Raw genomic sequence first — 17,702 nt, forward strand, 5'->3', positions numbered from 1 at the left:
TAGAGCTGAACAATTTCAGTGTATATGATAACCCTTGCTGTCATCTGCTATAGTATACGATTGATAGGATCACAAAAGGCCATCGGAAACGGATTTGGGCATATGTTTCATTTCAGTGCAACTTTTTTTGTAGCTGACGACTTGTTCACGGTGTATTTTATTACACTATTACGAAAACAATAAGATTTACACTGGCACAAGGTGTTGTACGCAGGCACCTAGCCAAGCTGAGCTGAGATGAGGACATTACATCATATCCACTGCTGCAGTATTATTAGTCTAGAATTTATTGACCACTGGACTTTTCAGTTCTCTTTACTCAAATTGATTTTTTTCCCTCCCATGAATGTTTGGAATGCACAAGTCAAAGCTGGCAAGGCCCTGGTGCAAAGAGGTGATGGTTTATCACTAGTCTGTTTATCATAGCACAGACAGTTCTGACAGTTCAGTGTAACTTTTTGGACAGAGATTTGGAGGCATGCATGCACAGAAGGCAAAATAAAGCTGGCAATACAATAATCTTCGCCCCTTTTTATGTGACTGTATATCCTTGTATTACCTTCATGCCACACTGCGAGGATTGATTTTAATGCACCTCTGCATTCGACAGTACACAAGTGATAATCGCCATTTATAATTTACCAGAGAAAACCAACAAAGGGGGGGGCCTGTTATTCCAGGTGTTGTCTTACAGCACTGCAATGAGTTTACAGTATCTGAAGACCAAATTAAAATGTAATTGTACTTTTTTCACAGGATGTTGTGTAAATACATGCTATTATTATTATTAATACTGTCCATTAAATTTGGAAATGTTTAGTCAACTGAAGGCCACACATAGCAGGCTGTCTTTCACTTCATACATTTACATAAAAACCCCACCACAAATTCAAAAGAATTTACTAGGTGTCATTAAGAAAATTGCAGTCATCATTTCCTCTGAGGTTTTCTCTCATATTTCTGTCCAAATTCAACAATGGCTAAATTCTTTGCCTCAACGTCATTAATTAAGAGATCAAAGTGAAACATAATGGAGTGAATATTGCTACTCAGGTATTTAACTTCTGAGAAAGAGTTGTCACGCAAGTACTTTTTTTTTTTCATATGCTACTACTAATGGACTTATCTTCAAAAATACACCAAGTCAACTCTATAACATAAGACAAAATGACCAACTGGCAGTCAACAATTAAATTTGTGAGAACTGGGATGTCTGTCTCTTTTTTTTTTCTTTCCAGGGAAGCAGCGGTACTAATTTTCACATCTGACTGATACATTCTCTAGCATTCTTGGGGCATACCCTGTTCCCAGGAGGCATTCCCAAAATGCCAGTACACAGCAAAACAAATTACTTTTCTGGACGTTCACTTGGACACAACATCCTACTATTATAGTTTCAAATTAAATTTCATTACACAGCTAGTCTCTTATCAGAGATGATGGACAGGTAGAAAATTTAATAATAATTCAATAGTTTCCCTTTCAAAAAACACATATGTACAACTACTCTAATTCCATCCAAAGTCATTTTTTTTCCATTTTGAATAATTGAAAAGCTTTCATGTTACTTTCTATGACTGCTAGATAACCAAAACATTCAAACTAACTGCATTATTTTTCGTCCATCCTGAACACCTTTCTCAGACTTTGGTAACTATGGGTGACTGAGGTAGGGTGGTGGGGAGGGTGTTTGTACAAGTAAGAACACCATTTTGTTTAGTAATAGGGCTTTGCACCAGATTAATATTAATCATCCAATTTAGGTAATCTTTGCCAAGCATAATACCAGATACCCTACAACAGCAAGGCACTGGTGACCACACAGACATGAGTATGTGAGTGGTGATACAGCCTATCTCTACCACAAGCTGATATGCTTATCTGTTACTTGTCTGTGCCCAAGTCTCTGATACTGTCACTTTCTCTTGACCTCAGCATCTCAAGTTTGTTTTGACACTGGAGCCTATGTCTTTACATTACTTAGCATCACAACACCCAGTAGAACAAAGACAAACAGCTTGTGGTTAAAACCATGGTGTTGACATTGTATCAGGTAAACTCTCATTACTAGATATTAACTCTTCCTACTATGTTTTTTTGTTTTTTTTACTCCGTGACCAGAAGTTGTGACAGGATAGGGTCAACAGTAGGGGTAAGCAATTAATAACATTCTAACTTCTACTGCACATTTTCTTCTCACAGTCGTTCTGGTAACATGTAAGAAGAGAAGGTGCTCTGCATCAGGTCTGACAGCACCTTCAGGCTACAGTGCTTTTCTTACTACTCGGTTTACTTAATTAGGGGCTTCGTGCTGTTGGGAGGTGATTTGACCACCATTCAAGACAACGTAGTTCTCAGAGATGACTGTGGCCTATTACAAGAAGCTAAAGCATCTCTCTTGTTAAAACAATAACAGGCAAAAGGTCCTGGGAATTTGTCAGAGTTACCTTTTGCATTCATGGGGCATCAACAATGGCAATATGCTGACGGAAATGATGACAACACACTAATTAGGGAGGGGCAGAAGAGCGGCGTGAGACAAGGACATAAACATAGAAGACAAAGAAGATATATAAAAATCAAAATGTGCTGAAGATGTCCATTTTGAATACTGAATCATAAATTCTAAACTGTCTCAATGACTAAAATCTCATGCAGAGTTATACACTAAACTTTAACATTAGCCTTGTGCGACTAAAAAAGGCACTATACATTTGAAATCAAACCTAAAATGACTCCTTCTTTTCCGTGTCGCACCACTGCCTGTCATAACACCATGTGCAACATAAACATTACGTGTAAATTTACATTAACATTTCATATAACATCTTGTGCTATTTACGGTTTTCATATTGCATTTCAATGGTTGCCTGCCTGTATGTCATTCAATTACAAAACATCCATAATTTGAAATTCCACCTGTTCTTGTGCAAGAAACGGTCTTTATAATGCCATTGGTAAAACAAATACGCTGCAGCTGAAGCCATGCCCCTCAAAGAGAACAAATTGAAGACAGGAAGTTATGAGGCTCCATCTGTCCAACAACTAATCACTTGGCCTGCAGATATAACATTACAGACTGCTTATAAGACCTGCACCCTAGGTATACAATGTCAGCTTGATGCTTTGTCAGTATTACTCAGAACTTATTAAAAATGAAATGCAAGTCAGCTGTATGGTCATTATCATACAACTACCTTTCTTCTAATTGATAACGGAAAGGACAATTTATTGCATTTACCCTACCAACGACCTATTATTGATCCAGGGTGATTTCCATTTTTTTCCCCATATTGTGCGCGATACACATTTACTACATCGGTGGGTCACTGAGGAGTCAACATACCGCAATGGAATTCAGATGAATGGCTTTATTAATATTCTCTTCACAAAGAGTGCAAGTACACTTTATGTCGGCAGCAGATGTTATTAAAATGTTGACTATCAATTCTCAACTGCCCCACTCACCACAGAATTACAAGATCTCAGAGTAGGAGAGAGGTCACGACCTACACCTGACCACGTTGGATTATTACAAAGTGGGTTTAACAAACTTCTCTGACTGAGTGCTGAAAGCAAATCAAACCAGTTTCTTGATTTCAACTTGCATCCCTGTTGACAAAAAGATCTACTGATGGAAATCAGCTTCTCCAACACATGCCTCATCCCATTTAAATTAACGTTATCTCAATTACAGATAAAAAGCTCTTCGTGCTGCTGTTTTCTCTCTCTGTCTCTCTCTGAAGACACACTAGCAACCCACTGTGGATATCACTTCAACACAAAATTACCACTACCTGTTCTCTTTTCTTTACAATTCTGTAGTATTTACCCTCGGCTACTTTACCTTGAAAGCTTCAGAGACTTTTCTCTCACAAACCAAATCAAGTTTTTTTTCTATTAATCAAATATTATTATAGATAGCATATGCCATCCAAAAAACACAAGCCAGGCCAGTCAAAAAAAAAAAGTTAAAAAGACCAGGTCCTGGTTTGTAGAACCTTGGAAATGAGACAGCAGGAGGTAATGACTACAGAGTAAGGAGAAACTGTAAAACATCTCACTCTCAAGACTAAATGCCATCATGGCCCAGCTCACTTGACAACACAAACAACAAGCCCTGGAAGACATTTACCATTATCATCCCACATCATTCTTATCTATGTAACAAACTATGGCATAGAATTTCCCACACTCTGATAGCTTCATTCCAGGCCAGACAAGTCTACAGCTAAGGCCACTAGAAACGACACATTCTGTATATTTAATGAGATAGGGTGAAATTGAAACCAGTACCATTAATACTGCAAGGACAGAGTGCAATCAGCAGGCACATGTTCCTGTGTGTGCACCGTTATTCAATTCATATGTCGGTAAATCCACAAATTTCTACTGGCTTGAAAGATCATTAATAACTTATGAGAGGTCACTCTTCCTGGCATTTAGAACGGAAGGAAAGGGGTCGTGAGGGCAAACCGATGGAATGGAAAGCCAGGTTCTGAATTGGATCGTGCAGTAAGTCATAGCAGTGTTGTCAACTGAAGGATTAAGAAGGAACAAAGAATATCCCCTGAGCTAAAAACCCAACAAGATGTAGCTCACCGATGAGTAATGCAACTTTCCCTCACTGACAGTCATTCATGGTAATTATCTCCAATACCAATACCTTCTTCGTTCACCATGTATATATAATTGCACTTTCATTGAAATGTGGATGAAATATTAATGGCAAGAGAAGCTCTCCATTACACTTCTTCCCTGACTAAACATCCATTATCACACCGACAAAGGCACGCAACACACTTGTCAACTTCCAAGTCCTTGCTTCAGAAATCAATCGATCTCAAAATATCGTTTCTGCCTGACTGCAAAAAACTTGTACCACGTCAATTCCATCATGGTTCCCCCTCACGAGAGGAGAGAAATTTCTTATTCACTTCACCATCTACAAGGAAAATAATTGCTTGCTGATATTTTTTGACTTTGTCATGTAAGATGCCAGCTCTTGTTGGAAATTCTCCTTTGAGGAAAGCCTAGCGAGTATATAATCAGATGAGATGAAGACGACACTGTCGTTATTCCCTTGTGCACTCCCTATTATACAATGCTGTTGATCATTATCAGGAGCAACATCATACTCGCCAGATCAGGTCTTTTATTTTATAACCACAAATAAAGCTGGGTTTTTTTTCACAAAGTCCACATATTTACTCACTGTGACATGCACTAAAGCCAGATGTGAAATGAGGTAATTTTGAAATCAATTTACACAGACAAAAGATGCATGTATTTTGAACATACTCTACAGTACGCAAGTCATAGACAAAATACATATTTGTGTATGACTTGGTACTAAAACTCACATCACACTTAAGAAACGAACTGAAAAGTCAAGTGTGAGAAATTGTAATCTGAGAGACGAATGTTAATTTGAGTAGCAACAGTGATCAACCCCCCCCCCCCCCCCCCCCCAACAATCATGTGCCCTATATACTCCATCAAATATCACTATCACCTCATGGGCACAAGGTACAGAGATGGCCAGGAACATCTATAAATGTCTCATTTCCATTGGCATTTGTACGAGTCTCTTTGGTTGCTATGGCAATCCCTCTCATTTTAAAATTACTCATGCATATTATTCTAAATATATAGATCACAGTATGAAAAGAAGAAAACCAAGGTGTTTCATCACCTAGGGGATTTTTCATACCCCGTTGTTTGCAAAATGTCATATGATGCTGTGTGTGCACTAAAGAGCATTGCTCCCTCATTCTTGTCTCTCTCTCCATAATGCCCACGGTTTCCCTAAACTTCCTCCCTGTGTCATCCTTGTAATTATGTGCACATATTCCATTTCCAACAAAAACTTCATTTATCTTTGTCTTTGCGGCACAATTCCAGCAATGGCACAGCTATTATGCACTGCATGGCCTACCAATCGTTAAGAAGGTATCGATGTCAAACTATTAACGTCACGATATCTTGATTGCACTGGTTCAATACCCAACCAGGAACATTTGCAAATTTTACAAGATAAAGTGGGTCACAGCATGACCTTTCCATTTGTACAAATCCATTCCACATGGAATAGAACCATTTTTTCCCTTTCTCTCACAGCAAGAATTCAGCAAACACCAGTGTTACATTTTTTTTTGGACACCACACCTTAAAGTAAGGCTACTTAGCACCCTCTCATTCAGAGATCACATCCTAGGTTGTCATTAATCCATCACCTGCATTCTCAGGTGTGTGTATTTTTCATCACTATCACTTGAGATATCAGTTCCCTACACTCTTGACTGTGACCTGTGACCTGTGACCTATGACCTTCTTCACTCATCAGTTGTATTTATACACTAAGCTTAAAACATGATTAAGTACATCAACATGACACGAATCCATGAGAATAAAACTCAAGCCAAAAAGGAATTTTTTTAATTCTTTCCTTAAAACACACCCCTAAATGCATTACTTTTGCCAACACATCCAGTACCTAGGCAAGTGGAAAGAATGCCTGAGTACAAAAAAATGCAGAAAGCCATAACAACAGGAAAGAATACTTCACTGCTCATGTACACATGTGATGTTCAGGGTGACTTGTTAGAATGAATTGACTTATGTCGACCACTGAACACTATCAACCATACAGCATTTGAATATGTCTGTTGCTTTCTTCTCCCACTTGACGACTCCACGCCTGAGGAAGTTGTTAGCAGGTTTCCTTTTCTCAGAACAAGAAACTAATTTCAGATTAGTTTGTTTTCTCATTAAGTGCAATGTGCTTTCATCTGTGGTGTCATCATCTACAAATTACTGTCCCTAGTACAAATTTGAATCCAGGACATGAAGCAGTGCATGTATTTGTAATACTACGATAAGACTAAGGAGCCACAGCTGTCGCTTCTCCTCTACACCATAAAAAGTGGGCAATTGTATGTAGTTTTGCAACACACTTGCTGTGACCATTTTATGGTGACAATTTCATAAACCTGTTTGACTACTCCTGCGTTTTTATTGATTTTTTTTTAACTCATGCAAGCTATAAAAATAGGCAGGTATGTTGACTTTCAAAGCTAAAAGCTTTTAAAATTGCTTCAATTCCTACTCCCCACATTTCAAACCATTATTGTTCAAATTATTCATTTCCAAATTTCCTATCACACAGTTCTGATGACATCTTTTCAGTGAATGAAACTTCTGCAAACTTCTCGCTTTTTAGGAACTTCAATTTGTTAGATCTAAACACAGTATCCTTGTCCATCAGTGTGAGTAACTAACAATCATTCACAATGCACATACCAATCGTATTCAGTATCTGGTACTACGAAGTAACCTCTACCCAAAGTACAATACCAACCACCATGTCAGAAGTGCAGCTGTATGTAAAGTAAAACCCTGTCAACTAAGATACCTAGTTCCTGACACTTTTTATTGACATACTCCTCCAGCCTTCTGTTTTCCATCATTTAAATGGTGGAAAAGTTCAGAGGGTAGACTGAGTTCTCCAAACCAGCAAAGTGGTTCAGTGATATCAAGTTTTCAGAGTTTAGACTGGTACGAACAGAACAGATGATAAATATCTGGCTAATATGATGGTTGACCCCATTTCTTTGTATTGACACGGATGACTGACGTCATAACACTAAAAAACAGTTACTTATATTTCTGAAGATAGCCATTTGCACTCCATTCAGGAAGGAAGAAACATAATAGCGAGGGAAACACCAACTTCCCAACTTTTGTGTTCACTCATATTAAAACAAACGTTAATAGTTATCCTTTCAGTTTGCACAGAAAAGTAGGCACAACAAATTTCTTCTTCAGGGGATTTCCTTTATCCGAGTTTCCACTGTAACAATTGTGACGTTAAGGCCTTTGTTGTCCTCTTCTATACTTCCTTTGTGGTATGCCTTTGAAGAGATGTTGTCTCCTTTTTTTTCCAACCCCTTTCATTACCAAGGGAAAAGACATCAAGGTATTCAAACATGTGCCCCAAGATCTATTCATAACCCTACTTCTAATAAAGAGGTCTCCAACTTACCCTTATTTTCACCACCCTAGCTCGGACTGCATGCCCATGTTTCTTGAACACCATTTTCTGAAAAAATAACCAAGGAAAAAAAAAACAAGGAATAAATAATTGTGTTTTTTTAATGACTAAAAGAATCAATTATCATGGAAGATAACGCCAGCACTCCAAAAGTTTGTCAAAGGTTCACATTAGCATTGTGTGTGGCTATAGCTAAACTGTGATCAATTACAATAGTATTGTTATTCAAATGAGCCAGTGCTTAAATAAACACAGCTAGCCATAGGCCTACATCTTTAAACCGCTGGCATTGTCCTAACATGACATGTGGAATTCTCCCGCAATGTTCACATGTCTAGAGCAAAGAAAATATTTAAAGGGGAAATGGTAAATAATTTACCACGGAGTAAAGAGTGTGTGTTTTAAATGGCACCATATCTAAATAGTCACGGAAGTATGTCTCTACAAGGGCAATCTATATCACTGGCACAAGTTTTATTTATTTGAAGACAAAGTCTCACAGCCGTATTATGTCAACAAAGTTTTGTGAATTTTTAAAATTTGAAAACTTTTGGTGATTTCACTTAGGAAATTTCCCTACAATTCACAGAGTCTGAAAGTCTTTTTTCACACATCCTAGACAATTTAAGTGAAGCACAGTTTGTGTACAGAATCGACCATGTTATCAAAACAGTTGTCACTTTACAAATCCATACAAAAAGTTAGATTCAACACAGTTAGACTGGGTGTGTATGTGAGGGGGGGGGGGGCTTTTGTTCTGAAACACTCAAAATGGGTTCAAACATGGTTTTTAATTGATTTTTGGATCTCCTTAAAGACCTATGATTCAACACTGGGTCTAACATTAGCGGTGAAATCTTAAGGCTCATTCTTTTGTTCGTGACAAACCTTTTTTATAGGCCTGCTAAACAGCGGCCCAAATTTTAATCCTTAATCTCACATGGGCCAAAATTTGAACACTATTGTTGTGTACACTGCAGAGAGATCAGTTAAAAACAATGGTCCAGCATAACAGATTGGCCAATGTACATGCCCCACCAGAGAAAACTTTCAAACACAAACTCCATAGTCACAACTCAAAACTTTTTGGCAGTTCATGATTTCACAATTATCTTGTTCAGTAGCAATAATTTCTGTTGATAGTAAAACGAGAAATTTCTATGAAACCCATGTCAATAGCCAAATTAAAAGTTTATAGACATGCTCATTGCTTTCAATAGACACTTATTTGAGTAGCTAAAAGACTACTCGTCACCTGGTATGACATAAAATAGGTTGCAACTGCCTATAAAACTGAAAAAAAATCAATTCCTACTTTAGAATCGTCTTAATTTTAATCTGATGAAGCACTATGGAAATTGCAGTGACCCATTACTGTAACCACGATTTTAAACTTTCTTGACCCTTTGCAACAAGGAGATATGGTTCCCTTGGGAACTTATTCTTCAGCCCACTATGTGGGAAAAAATCAATGGTATGTTGATTCTACAATAGATCCTTTAAACACCCTACATGTATATATGCAAACCATTTTCTGATCTAACAAACTCTGGAAGTTAATCCACCTCTCTGCGTCTTTCTTCATTTCTCTTCCTCCTCACCTAAGCCAATTGGTTCTAATTGCTTTGGCACTAGACATGTTGTCAGGAATAAAATGTCTGCATGCAAATAATTGATTCCTAAAGTGCTACGTAGTCCTTTTTCTACACAATCAATACCTTCATAACATCCCATTCAATCAATCGCTTTTACAATTCAATTTCCAAAGACGGCATTAGACACTAGAGTGTCTATAAGTGTTTGCAGTTAAAGATATTAACATTTTCAAATTGCGAGCAAACTAATTTGGATTTTGTGTCATTCTCCTCCATCTTGTTCTCCTGTCACACCTGACTGACATTCTCTCTGCCCCCTCCTCCCTTTTTGACCGAGTGACCCTTTCTATACACACGGCTTGCATCATCCATCTAGGTGTGACCAAAAATAACTTCATTTACAAGCAATGGAATCATCGCTATATTTGCCTCTGCCAGACATGACCAAATTGTGCTAAATGACCACTTGTATGTACAGTAGGAAAAGTATGACACTTTGGCACAAGTCCCACTTGGCAAAAGGCCAAGGCATTAAAACACCAATGCCGTATCCTTCAAGGTGTTGTTGTCACATACTGTCCACAGCTAGGAACGGTTCTAAGTGTTAATAGCAGATGTATACAGTTACATGCTGGAATGGAAGAAAATATGGACCATCCCAAGACTTCAAGATAGTTGGTCACCACCCCACCACTCCTTATGTTTGTAGACATTGGCATGCCCTCAAAAGTGGGCAATGTTGCTGGAGAAGTATAAACTAGCCACAGACGTGGGGGCTTACACCATGCTTGTCGCATGAAGGTCATGACATACGTAACTGCCTGCTGTACACTAAATAGAAAACTTGGCTACTATTCAAAACTGGTAGCCACCAAAACTCTACCAGAGCTCTTGTCGATTGGCATGTAACTCAATAACTAGTATCTTTGGTCAAAAGGTTGTCAACTCATAAACTTGTGAGATTGCATTACACAGTATTATGTTCAGGGTGCAGTTTATGATTTTCATCCACCTTGTCTATGACTAAAACACAGTACACCAATATAACATAATACTTCAATAAATATTCACTACTATAAATAATCCTTGACATCTTTAGATTATGCAACCAACAATAAGGTAACAACAGTGACATGGTTCCAATTTAATTACAAATATTCAAATATTCAAACATTCACAGCCCTGACTGAATTAAAATTAACACCATTTCCTGAATTCTCCATTTCCCTGCACACATCAAACCTATGGTATTTACATTTTTTTTGTATAGCTTTTCAAGGATTTTTGGACCCCTAGTTATTATCTAGTTATCTTGCTAATGAGCTGTGTGTACCCAAGTTGTGATAAATCCCCCAAAATTGAATAAGAGCAGTGAAAAAAAAATCAATGAGGTCTCCATCAATATCTGATGGGCTGTTGTTATTCTTCTTTGAAGCTATCACAATCTGCTAATCTTTTAGCCTGCCTGTTTTCTACCCACTGACTGTTGCGTTCTCACTGGAGCTGCACACATTCTATGAAATTCCACTATTTTTCCCACACAATCATAAACTGATAGACTCTTTCTGGTGACAAAAGACAACCAGTTTGTGTCCGTCTAATCTGCTAAAAGCAATTTCCATCGAGGTACTATAATATTTGTAATCCCTGGAGAGAATACTAGGCCTCCGATGGTTTAAGGCTGTGTCAACCAACCAGCTCATTTTTTCTGCACCGCGACTTTCCAGTTTCATCTGGTGAGAGGAAGGGTCTCAAACAAAAAGAAAAAAAGTTTTAAAAAAGATCTCTTGAAAGAGGAACACACTCGGGGGGGGGGGGGGGGGGGGGGGGGCATCAAAATTAGATTATCAGGTCGTGTATGAAAAAAAAATGCTGAAATTATCAAAGGCAGTGAAAGCTAATTTACTGACAAAACACCTTCAGCTATTACCGAATCAACGACAAGAGCATAGGAATATGGGCGATTTAAAAGGATTAGTGATGGTCGGTGGGTGGGTTTAAAATTTCAATGTTTGGCTCTTGTATTCACTTGGTTTGTATTTCACTGTGTAAACTTTGGACGGATGAAATACATACATGCTATATTTAGCATATTCAAGAGGTCTTGCTCCAGCAGATTTGCTATTCAACCAAACAAGTTAATTTAAAACACAGCTAACACATTTCACAGGCCACCGTAAACACCATTACACAGCCATCAAACAGTTATTACAAAAATCTCACTGTCTCATTATAAAAAGTATTCAACATTCAAACGCTTTCAAAAAAAAATCCCCTGGAAATTAGAAGTTGGAACTTCAATTTTATTGATGAAGACAGAGCACGGCTCTTTGTAAGATTACTTCTAAATTGCACTATCATAATTTGAGTCATTTATACACATTGATTAGCATTGCTAACCTATTTTATTTCCTCTGGGCTTTTACAACATGTAGAATGCTTGCAAGTTCACTGTACACATAGGCCCTTTGAGGTTTGACTATGCCCTACCTTACCATGTGTACTACTTTTCTCAGTGAAAAGACCATGCGCTGCACTGGGCTTTGTTTGACTGGCTGGCTGGCTGGCTGGCTGGCTGGCTGGCTGGCTGGCTGACTGACTGACTGACAGGCATAAAGACTTTAGCATAGCTAGGCAAAATGAGTGTGCTTTGTAACCCAAGCCCCTCTACGGTATGCATACTTCAAAAGCAGCTTGCCCAACATACTGCCAATGATTTGTACGATTGTTTGGAGAAAAAAAAATAATAATCTCGCTTCCCTACGCAACTCAAGGTTTGTTTGGATATTGTAACACATGTTACACTTGAATCTGTATATTGAACTTTGGGTGCATGAACATTTCAGATGCTTACAAAGCATTATGGATAAAGGGGGAAAAATAGTGTATTTTACCACAATTTTTATTGACATGTTATTTTTCATTGAACTATCTATACATCTCTTTCACAATAGTTGGTTGACTTTAGGAGATCTCTACACTTGGTGTAAGAACCACAAGTCATGTGGGATTTTTAGTGTGTCTGTCTGTCCAAACTAATCCACACAATTACAGTAAATATCCTATTCATGTGCATTTCTTTTTCATGCAACTGTTTCCACTCTAGAGTCATTTTTCTTTACATACATTACCTCGACAAAAAGGGCAAATGGTCAAAAAAAAAAGTTATTCCCATCCCTGACGTAATAGCTACTTTGAATGCTAATGGACAATCATGCAATCACAATACTGTGAACACGACTACTGTGAACACCACAAGTGGGGAGAGGGGGGAGAGAAAAAACAGCATGATCACTGTATCTAACATTAGAGCCATAATTTCAACTTGTGCATACACCTTTCCTTTGTTGCTCAACAACAATGTGTCCCTACCTGTACCCACAACCAACATAAAATTTACTCTGTTGACTTGGGCACGGAGCCAACACTAGCTAACCTTCAAGAGAGAGAAAAAAAAGTATAGCCCTTTCCTGTTCCAACTTAAATTATTATGACTTTGGTTATCAGCTTACGTCAGCTAACACTCCCACATTTTACGATTATATTTTCTTGAAATGAGTCCAAGTATTGCTTTTGAATTGTGCTGGTTGAGAATTTCTATTCCGTCAAGCTGCTGTACTAAGCTGTTGTCAGGAAGGAAGAGTCTACGTGCTATTGTTGATGTCATTTTATTCTATTACACATGGCTTGGCACAATGCCAAGTTTCCATGAACTGTTATTGTTGCAAAATGAAATACACATGGTGAGGGGCCATAACTTTTTCGGCCAAAAAACTCCCTTTAAATGTGGATTTCACTACACCCTGTCTCAATCAGGCCTGCATCAGCATGATTTCCTTCAATGTGTGCAGTTTTTGTTTGTTCAATCCAGCTGAATGGTGAGAGAGGTGCCAATAGCTGGACTTTAGTTCTAGATCTATTTTTGGCTGTGATTAAATACATTTGTCAGCACTCTGAAACAGCATACAGCATTCTTGACGGCTGTTTTTACTCGAGTACGCAGATTGAATAAACCATCTGAGTTGACAGGCTCTATTAACCATACTGGTGTATAAACATTTTCAATAGGTTGCACGCTCGAATTTTAAAATGTTGCCCCCTTTTTTTCCTCGAGAGTGACTAACTTCTTATATACATAACACATGCAAGTCAGTTCCGTGCTACACTATCTCTATTCTCCTTTACTCTGACCTCTTCAATGAATTATTAACAACTGACACACATGAAGGTATTTTCTCATTCTCAATTCCACACCCCAGGCAAAAATGAAATATCCAAAACTGGCTTGTTTTTTAACAATTATTTCATAGCATTGGATTACTGCCCTTATGAATGATGAGCTCCTCCAGTCTATTGAAAATGTTGTCATTTGCATAAAAATATTCTTCACTAATCATATACATGCATTAATTCACACTGATGGTACACAGCAACATTTCAATAAATTATCTGCCATTGTGTTGGTGTAATGTAAATTTGCAAAACAACTTCCACACCTAGTTCTGGGGATTACTCTAACATCCGTGCATGTATATATGCATACACTTTCTGGCAGATTCCCAACAATGTGCTGTCCACTGCTAATAGTAATAGTCAATGGTGACCTCATTTTAAAATACGCTGGCTTTCAATTCATCAGACATTTCATTTGGTTTCGCAATGGGTTTATTATTCGCCATGTCTTCAAGCATATGCTGTCGTCAATTTACTAAGATGTGTACTGTGTTATACATTTACTTGAAATGATAAAATTAAAACTAAGCAAGCCAGGGTACACAGTGTGTACCAACATTTTGATTTACTTCTGCTGTCCTCTGCTATTGCTTATCATTGCATTTCATTTTAACTGACAGTAAAATCCAAAGTGTCTTACTATTGTACTTACTATAATACTAGTACAATCCAAAAGTACTTTCCTACCAGACATCTTGGCATAATTTCAATTTTGTTGATACAGCCATAACATTACCAAGTTGAACTGACCCACAAACAAACATGTGTGTGTATAAATGAAAGTACAGGAACTTAAACAGTCAACACACACTCAGCTATATTATATTATCAGCATTCGCCCAAATTGCACCGAGTTTCCTGGACATTTACAGTATAAATTACTACATGATATATCCATCAACATGGGTACATCAATCTAAAATACCCGAGTAAATCAGATAGATTCGTAGCTGTTTGCCTAACCATGGTACTCGTGAGGCATTTTGGATTCACATGATTCGTGAAGGCCAACCTTCTTTGTTTTGGCACTTTTCCAACAACCCTATACACACTGCACAACAAAATGTGTTGACTATTACACTACCACAGAAAATCTTGCAATTCAAAAGGCACGTTATTTTTTTTCTAATGGATATGACATTCCGATTACATACTTATAATTTCCTAGGAGTTCGAACGTAATTTTCGACATGGAACATTGAAAGGAGCGTTTTCTTTTAAATCAACACACTGTACACTACTTATTCTGTGACCGATATAAGCGAACATCAGTGGGGTTGACAGTCTATTACTAAATACACTGATAGCTAATCTATGCACAAAAGGAAAACAGGCATGGTTTTCTTGCGCCAAAACTACGTGATCAAACCGTGTGCCTGTATTGATTCAATTCTTTTAATCTCTCTACAAGGGGGTCACTTTCTTTGCAAAATTACATTGACGTCAAAATTATAAATTTATACATATTGATCGCATGTACATATTGTATTTTTAGAACATTCCATCAACGGGAAATGAACGCTCTCGTATTTCCTTTTAATTTTTTTTCAATATATATATATATATGATGTACATATTGAACAATTAATACTTACCATTTATGTGTGGCTGGGTTTTTTTTTAATTGTGAAAAAAAATTAAAAAGATACCTACCTGTTGCATCTTTTCAAAATCTAGGCTTGGTCGGTTCAATAGGTGGGGTGAAATTTCTCCAAGACCCTGCCGATGTCGCTTTCTCGGGGAAGATTCAGCTGTGGGACGAACATTTGCCAAGAATACTTGGTTCCCTGGCACCCTGTGACACAACCTTTGAAGCTGCTTCGGTGGGGAGGAACTAAAAAGCACCGGTCCAGGTTTTGAGCATAAATCTCGAACTTCGTCGTCACTTGACCCTGAGCTATCGCCATTGAAACTCCAGCGGTTGGCTTGCGACCACTTTCGCTTCTCTGCTGCCTGATTCTCTTTGCACTGTTTTTCTATATTTGCAAGTTCTTCTTCTGAACTATGCCTGTCTCTTTCTGATAAACTAAATGGCTGTAATACATTGTCCGTCAAACAAGGCCTGTCCTCTAAAGGCTGATGGGGTTTCGAAATTGTAGGCGTGAAACAGTTGGAATTTAGTCCGCCATGTCTGCTTTCTGTGGAGATATAGAGACGGTACACGATGACACATGGGCGGTTAAAAATCCTACATCAGACTTTTCCTGCCATCAAAATTTATTCAAATTTTCAATAAAAAATGAAAAGGTCTTTACCTTTATCTAGATGCTGGACTTCTTGATTTTCTTCCTCCGAGTCCGAGGTAAAATCGTGGTCATTTTCGGCCTCCTGTGCATAGAAGAAACGGAACAAACTAACAATCATGTCGTCAGACATGGGAACGGCACGTACGTTTGCACGAGGGCAAAATTGACTAAAGTTTCGAAAAATTACAGAAATTTGAACAATACCCACCTTTGGTTCATAAGGCGTGACTTCATTGAGAGACTGGGATTTCAATTTTTGTGTAAGAAACCTCAGCATATCCATATGCAGCGACAGAGGACAGGCGGAGTGACAGGCAGCTATAGCCGTTCCTGATGGACACAAATCCAGCTTTGCGGTGAAGCCAGTTTGCTCGCTCCGACCTTCATAAAACACCTGAAATAGGGGAACTACATCAATAAAATTTCACTGACACTAACTTCACAAACCGCTTTCAAATATATCTTAATTTTGTGACGAAGCGGCTGTGCAAAACCTTCCTAACCTGAGATCAAATTTCAGAGGACCATATCTGCCCCTGGCTTGTCTACGGCAAGTTACCCATTCAACAGTGCCTAGGAAACGGTGTTCAACGTTGACTGGTCGCTCAGCGAGTGAAGTACACGCGGAATCAGCTGAACGACAATGGTAACACCCCATCACAACAACAAAATAAATTCTGATTGGCTGATACAGACCACCCTTGTCAATAGTGCCTGTGACCTCAGCTCATTTATTAGTATTTTACATATCAAAACAAGTAAATCAATTCGTGTGAAAAATATATGAATGAAAGTTACCGCCCCCGCACCTTGCAGGAATACCACACTATTGTTTGGACGGACCATGCGTTGAAATTTTACGCTCATTCAATATCTTAATCCACGCGTCAGGATAAAAATTGTGATCTGGTCCTTTAAAAAATTTCCCGAATTATTTTCCCTTCTGTTTGTTTGCTCTTCCGGTTCAACTATCAATGCAGCGATAAAAGGTGATTTGCGCCCTATTTACACAATGTAAATTAATCACGGGAGGGTCCATTGATACTGATAACCAGGCGAAACCATTGTTTGAAGGGTAAAAAGCCCTGAAAGATGTAAAGCAATTATTACTACAATTTCTTCTAGAAGGAGAAGGAAACTGTTTCTATAGATGAAAACACAATCTCCATAATCCGAGAATACGAGTCTACATGTTTTTTGTCAGTCTAACACATATTTAATTGTTCTAAACATTCTTTAAACGGCAACATACAGATGGTGGTCACCCTATTATATTTTCAACCTGACAGGCACATAAATATATTCGTGACGTAAAGGTAAATAAAGTTCCACCGGGGTTTTCATTAGCCTCACTATCGCGTGTCAGCTGAAGATCGAGCTCGGTGATTGGTCAAATTAGTCGAATAACACGCGCGCGGTTATTCTAATAAGAAAGCCTTGAAATACGTGTAAAATGCTCGCAATGTGTGACTCTTCATGAAATGGACCGACAAATCGAGTAAAATAAATAGGAATTTGTCATATACTATTTTGTATTTTTTTTGTTTCTAAAATCACGTGTTTTCTTTCCTTGCA

At 38.1% G+C, this 17,702-nt stretch overlaps 1 protein-coding gene across 1 annotated transcript in view; it reads right to left on the reverse strand.

Moving 5' to 3' along the window:
- The window catches only part of LOC144449839 (uncharacterized), a 35,920-nt gene extending 19,187 nt beyond the window's left edge, over window positions 1–16,733 (reverse strand). Inside the window, exons 1-5 of the mRNA XM_078140414.1 lie at window positions 16,631–16,733; window positions 16,336–16,521; window positions 16,137–16,209; window positions 15,535–16,019; window positions 8,045–8,101 (exon numbers count right to left, since the gene is read on the reverse strand). Coding sequence (XP_077996540.1) covers window positions 8,045–8,101; window positions 15,535–16,019; window positions 16,137–16,209; window positions 16,336–16,410 — 690 coding nt within the window. The 5' untranslated portion in view covers window positions 16,411–16,521; window positions 16,631–16,733. The remainder of the gene's footprint in view (window positions 1–8,044; window positions 8,102–15,534; window positions 16,020–16,136; window positions 16,210–16,335; window positions 16,522–16,630) is intronic.
- Window positions 16,734–17,702: the final 969 nt, after the last annotated feature.

This window comes from Glandiceps talaboti, chromosome 2, assembly GCF_964340395.1.
Source record: "Glandiceps talaboti chromosome 2, keGlaTala1.1, whole genome shotgun sequence".
Lineage (NCBI taxonomy): Eukaryota > Metazoa > Hemichordata > Enteropneusta > Spengelidae > Glandiceps > Glandiceps talaboti.